The sequence below is a fragment of the Aplysia californica genome, unplaced genomic scaffold (genome assembly GCF_000002075.1).
Source record: "Aplysia californica isolate F4 #8 unplaced genomic scaffold, AplCal3.0 scaffold00377, whole genome shotgun sequence".
Classification (NCBI taxonomy): Eukaryota; Metazoa; Mollusca; class Gastropoda; order Aplysiida; family Aplysiidae; genus Aplysia; species Aplysia californica.
This window is the reverse complement of record NW_004797647.1, coordinates 261,126-268,061: the sequence shown is the minus strand read 5'-3', so window position 1 is coordinate 268,061 and position 6,936 is coordinate 261,126. Positions and strand designations below refer to the sequence as shown.

General features: G+C 37.0%; 1 protein-coding gene across 1 annotated transcript in view; it reads right to left on the bottom strand.

Annotated features, from left to right (window-relative positions):
• Positions 1-6,936, bottom strand: part of LOC101851060 (poly [ADP-ribose] polymerase tankyrase) — a gene marked incomplete in the record, with an annotated part of 82,071 nt that overhangs the window by 35,653 nt on the left and 39,482 nt on the right. Inside the window, 5 exon segments of the mRNA XM_013085456.2 lie at positions 821-914; positions 1,414-1,541; positions 2,513-2,604; positions 4,780-4,982; positions 6,608-6,683. Of these exon segments, the coding sequence (XP_012940910.1) occupies positions 821-914; positions 1,414-1,541; positions 2,513-2,604; positions 4,780-4,982; positions 6,608-6,683 (593 nt within the window).

The window sequence follows — 6,936 nt, the reverse complement described above, 5'->3', positions numbered from 1 at the left end:
TGATCTTACATTTCACACTTCATCTTGTCTTATCTTTATTGTCTGAACTTACATTGCTCTTTCAACATGTCTTATCTTTGCTGTCTGAGCTTACATTGATCGCATCCAGCTGGGTAAGTCCTGATCGGTCACTGTCTGCCTCCGTCACAAACATGGCCACACCATTCAGATCTGACGTTACTGCCGCCTGAGGGGAACCGAAACCAGTTTAGTTTTAGTAAGTGTTTTACGGCACTTGCAACACAATAAGGTCATACAGTAAGTGCCGAAGATTTAAAGTGTTACAAGAGAGTAACAAACATAAAAAAGGAGAGAGAGATGAGGACGATAGATGTTTGATAGGAAAGAAGGAGCAAACCACACCAGAGCACCTGCCAACCACCCGCAAACAAAACTATATCACCAGCGTCAAAACCAACTGCACAAATAACGGAAACACAACACACACAGTAAGTTTACTAGAGAAATGATAACTGTCTTAGCTCACTTAAAACTCTGAGCATTTTAAAAACTATATAATAATGATGAAAATGATGATAACAATAATAATAATAATAATAATAATAATAATAATAATAATAATAATAACAATAATAATAATAACAAAAATAATAATAAAAATCATCTCTATAGCACTTACTCCCTGGTGGCTCTATAGGTACTTCACAATAACATAAGATTTAAATCAACGTACAATAATTCTTTCAACTACATACACTCTTGTAAAAGAACTGTATAACGGAGAAAGGGATTTTTTTCCAAATTTGCAAAGAACAAAATGATACAAGCAGAAAAAGTGTTAAGAAGTAAAAGTTGCTACCTTATAGCATAGTGCATGATCGTTCTTTTTCTGTTATCCACTGCGTTGAAGTTGTATCCTCGCTTTGCAAACTTTTCTAAAACTTGCAAAATTTCTTTTGGGAAATAAAAATGACACAATAGAGTGAAAAAATGAAAACAGCATCTCCGTAAGCATATGCAGACAATTCGTGAAAAACAAGCGGTTGCTTGTTGCAGTAGAAATAAAATCAAAATCAACTTGTTTCATTTGGCTTCTAGGTCGATTTCGTAGTAGGCTGTCTCAACATAGATGAAATATTGATGCACTGCTCGATATGACATAAATATTACACATATATATTTCAAAATAGAAGACCTGGGAGTACTGATCTATAAACAAACACTTAGCTCATGTAAAAGAATCTTTTATAAGTGATTACAAAATAGAAAAATATACTTTTCAGCATCAATAATAGCAACAACAACAAAGGGAATAAAATAAGCAGATACATTTTCAGAATTACAACTGACATTCAGTTTACATTTAAACTTTTTTTTAAATTGACAAAAAAAACAAAAGAATCATGTGTCGCACTTTATAGAAGAAATTATCAAAAAGAATGGAAAACTTACGAAACAAGTATCGATAGTGATCTTTCACCAGAATGTGAAGGGATGAACTTCCAGTTTCCTTCTGACTCGCTGAGATATCAAATTTGTCAAACTCAGCCAAGGCTAGCAAAGCCGGAAAAGCAATATTACTGTAAGGGGGAAAAGAATAAAGAAGACATGAGTGCAAAGTTTATCAATGATCTTCCAAGACAGTCTACACTGCCTGTGACTTTGATCACAACACGCCGACCGAGAACTAAGTTATCTATAAATGATTTGACACCTCCATGCAGCAAGGGGTGAAAGTTACACAGGACACACACATACACACATGCACCCCCCTACCCCCCCACGTTGATTTGCGAAATGGATAATGGATAACCGAGAACCATTGAATTACTTATTGTGTGTTTATGTCATGTAGAAAATAATTATCAATCTATATTTTGATATTATGCATAATTCTGTTCGAAACTTTTTTTCAAAATGTACCTGTTGAGGTTCTACATTCGCACCGACACTATTCAGATCATTCTATGAGTGTCAACATGGGTACTGCAGAACAGACACGAGAAAATACAGCTCTTTTTGCAGGTACAGGTTCAATAAACGGTCTTCAACAACTCATTAAAACGCCTCAATTAAAGAGAAATACCGATACACACCTCCATAATATGATGCCAATGTAAGTAAAGCATGACCCCTTTCTAAACCCTTTTCTTGAAGTGTGAATTGTAAGAAACAAATACTTACATGTAAGACTTTGTTCATATTTAATTAAGTAATTAAATTAACAGAAAGAAAATGAAGCAAAACACATTATACTGGATGAAAAGAAGGGTACATTTGGACACGTCAGAACTGTTTTTCTTGAAGAATGACTTTTTAATTAATCCTAATAAAATAATAAATAACACCTCCCTTATTAAGAAATATTCTCCTCAGTGGATGCATTGGTCATCGTCAGACACTGAGGGACTATCTATTATTAATATTATCATTATCCTATTTTATTCAATAATACCAAAAATATATTACATCATATCTTTTGCGAAAATCACATTATGGACCCGACACAACAAGTCATAAGTTAGGAACCACTGCCTAAGGGGAAAGTCACCTGCTAGCTTGAATGATGGGATGAACTTTTGACCTTCCGCTGGCAGTCTTCTCCAGGTCGGGCAGATTGACATCGCACTTGGCTTCTTTGACCTGCACAATGATTTAAACGACAGTCTTGAATACACTGGCATATGTGGAGTAGCAGTTAGGCACTTTGCTGTCACACATGGGAGATTAGCGCTCATTTGACCTTATGCAGTTGAGAGCGCCATAAAACCTCTACTAAAACAAACAACACAAAGGAGACCTGAATATGATTCCAGAGTAGGAAGAAATTTTTATTGAGTATCTCCGTCGTTCTGCTGGGATGTTGTATCCCTCTCAGCCCGGGTTGGCCCTGACAGACAGGGCTGGAGGCCTGCCTCCTCAATGATCTAAATTTTGTTGATGAGGGTGTAAAAAACACTTTTCATTTTAAAAAAACAACCATCCTGTGGCATGTTTTTGGGCAATATTAATACCGACAACAGCAACTGATCTCCCTCGAAATTTTCTAAAACAAATCAGATCCACCTTGATCCAAAATCCAAACATTTCGAATGTGGGTGGTTGGCAGGTGCTCTGGTGTGGTCTGCTTCTTCTTTCCTATTAAACATCTATCGTCCTTATCTCCCCTTCTTCTTTTTTATGTTTGTTACTCTCGTGTAACACTTTTAATCTTCTGGCGCTCATATGACATTATGCAGTTACGAGCGCCGTAAAACTTCGACTAAAACTAAAACATTTCCAAGCTGATAACTACTATGCCACCTCCATCAAAAGGAAAAAAAAATGAGCAGGTGGGTTCTAGGTGGGATAAGCTCAGTAAAATTTCTTGTGTGCACAAGGCAAAAAGCATAACTATTTTAACACTACAAATTTGGTTAGGGGCCTAACAATATGCGAAGAAAAATGAATTGGTATGGTCAGGCAGGGGTAGGCCCAGAACAACATACTTAGGGAACCTAAACAAATGGGTAATAGGGAAAGATCAGGGAAACGTAGCTTTTTTTAGAGCATCCGAGCAAAGGAATGAATGGAAAACCATGATCGCCGATGTCTGTCGCAGATCTGGCACTGAATGATGATGATGGTCAGGTAACAAGATCGTGTGGCCTATCCAAGACCATTCTTCAGGGAACAGTGCAGGAGGAGAAGGAGAGGAAGGCAAAGAAAGAGGAGGACCCACAACGTTGCGGAGTGGACAGGGAAATCCTTCGCCTAAACTCAGGCACTGGCAAAGAGCCGTGAAAAGGGGAGGCATCTGACAAGGTTTTCTATCATACAGCACCCCTACGATCCTCGTGGATTATGGGATCAGTCAGCAGTAAGCAGTAAACAGTAATGCCTGCTCCAGACTGAGTTCAATTACAGTTCAAGTTCAGATTTAGTCAGTAATTTACACCACATTGCATTTCTATTTGGTCATCAAAGTGCCGAGGATTAAAGATGTTACTACTAGAGAGTAATATACAAAGAAAAGGAGAAGAGTTGAGGACGATAGATGTTTGATGGGAAAAGAAGGTGCAAAGCACACTTGAGCACCCATCAACCACCCACTATCACAGTTCACAATTTGCTATCTCAGAATAGCAAAGTGCTATCTGCTCTGTACCTTGTTTTGAGAAACTTGAGGTAAACAAATTTGAGTTTTCACAACATGTCAAGCTTTTTCTAATGCAATTTTTTCAATATTTTGACAATGACTCCGAATAATCTTACGATATTGACAGAGAAGGTAAAACATTTGTGTCACAACGCGGTGGAATCAGGCTCTCGTCAGTTTTGGGGCGTGTAAAGTAATTGGTGTCATCTTAAAGCTTGTTTTTTGTCTGTATTTGCTTGAAAAAAAATATCCATTTCACTTGAATACAAGTCGAGATATTTGCAAATGAAGGCGGTGGGGGTCACCTGGTTTCAGAGGTAAAATTAATGAGAAATCGGCCGCCAAAGGTTAGTTATTTCCTTAGCTTAAGAGTCCGTGGTAACTGAAATTTACATTTTTTGTGCAATCAATCAACGTTTTTCAGTCAATTCCACACAGAAATTAGTTCTTTAATGGGCATGAAAGGTGTTGAGCCAAAAAAACAAAAATTCGATAAAAATTCACAAACCTGCGGAAAAATGCCAGTTTCTTCACTTTGATTATTTTGACAAGAGCCTGATTCCACCATGCTGCCTCATATTTGGTTTCTGACCTCATGGTAATAGTTACTCAAAACGGCCAAAAATGTCAGTAAGAACTTGGTAATTCTAAGGCAGCAAAGAGTTAACTCAAAAAGTTACCAGGAATGGAATGACATTGATCCTGTTCTTGCTGATCACAGTGTTCAACACAGTTCTGCCCCCGATGTCTCTGACGTTCACATTTGTTCCGGCCGACACCAACATCTTGAATAAGTATCCGCTGTTTCTGTCCACAATGTTGCCCTTTGTGTCAAAAGTTGGATCATCAAGGAGCAAAGACAGGTGAGCTGCACTTTTCCCAGCTGTAAAAGCAAAAGTATAAAATAAAAGCATAAAGTATTGTGCAGTAATGATTTTTGATTCCGATACAAAATGCCCAAAGATTCTTAACGCCTTATCTCTTGCAAGCTTTACGTTATATTAGTTTTCAGCAATTGCCTAAAACAGGACTCTTTTACCAGAAGCTTTTTCATTTGATAAAGAAACTATCAAAGTAGGCTCACTGATTTTGATTTAAAGACCGTTTTAGTGACGTATATATCACTTTTAGGTTTCATTCCAAAAGAGGGCTATCCACAGTAGGAAACCCGCTCTAGAGAAAAAGAGATAAAGCAAAACAAATTCATCAGCTCGTTCTTAAAAGCCTTATCATTTTAAGTTCAGTTGTCTACATATTTACATCTCATATATTCTTGTAATTTCAAAGATTTTGGAAGAAACGTTGTAAGCTTTTGACAAATATTTTATCCACAAGTCTTGAAAAGAACTTCATTTGTTCAGACACAGTTTGAATTTCAAAGCCAGTTTGTTCATTCTAAAGACACGAAAATCCCCAACATCAATGTGAAATACAGATTACTGCCGAACATGTTCTAACAACAGCCTGTCCATGACCCATGACCATCACCTGTACAAATGATCACTTCCCACTTCCCCCTTTGCATTTTTTAAATATATGAGACAGCGTGGTGGAATCAGGCTCTCATCAAAATAATCAAAACAAAGAAACTTGTATTTTTCCGCAGGTTTGTGAATTTTTATTAAATTTCTGTTTTTTGGCTCAACACCTTTCATGCCCATTAAAAAACTCATTTCTGTTTGGATTTTTCTGAAAAAGGTTGATTAAAGACACAGTAAATTTTCAGTTACTATGGACTCTTAAGTTATGGAAATAACTAACCTTTGACGGCCATTTTTTCACTAATTTTACCTCTGAAAATAGGTGACCCCCACCTCCTTCTTTCGTAAATATCTCAACTTGCATTCAAGATAAAAGGATACTTTTTTTACTCAAATAAAGACAAGTGAACAAGCTTTCAGATGATATCAATAACTTCACATGCCCAAAAATTGACGAGCGCCTGATTCCACCACGCTGTGACACATATAGAAAGAGAAAAAAAAAATCATCATCACCACTTTACTCTCAAACTAGAAAAAGCACAGCTCATGAATGTTACAGAAAAACATGATAAAAACGAAGAATGCTTACAATATGTGAGGCATCGTGGTGAAATCAGGTGCTCGTCAAAATAATGAAATCAAAGAAATCGTCATTTTTGGGGCCAAGGGTTAATTTTTTATTTTTTTTTGGCTCAACACCTTTTATATCCATTTTTGGGTGGATTTTCTTAAAAAAAACATTAATTAAAGGCACAAAAAAAGTGACTTTTCAGTTTCCATGGACTCTTAATCTATGGAAGTTTACCAAACTTTTGTGGCCACTTTCTCGCTAATTTTAACTATAAAACCAGGCGACCCAGTCTTGCTTCAATCGCAAATAACCCGACTTCTATTCAACATAGATGGATAATCTTTTTCACCAAGAGGAAGGCCAATGAACAGGCTTAAGATGATACCAGTAACTCCATATGCCCAAAAATTGACGAGCGCCTGATTCCACCACCCGGTGACACATATTACTTACCATGATGTATGTCCTCGTACCAGTTTGTTGAGTCTGGTTTGGGCATGTCATCAATTGCAAAGAACTTCTTTCCAACCTTAGAAAAACAGAAGCAATGAAAACAACATTTTTTAAATAAAATATGAAAGGAAAAGCACATGACAACTGTATCAACTTTAATTTCAATTAGTCATTTTAAGCATGCAAGGAGGGGAGGAGCAATGTAAAACAAGGGAGGTCTAGGAAGAGTACAATATAGGGAGTGAGAGCGAGGGAGAAAGAGAGAGAGAGAGAGAGAGAGAGAGAGAAAGAGAGAGAGAGTGAGGGAGAAAGAGAGAGAGAGAGAGAGA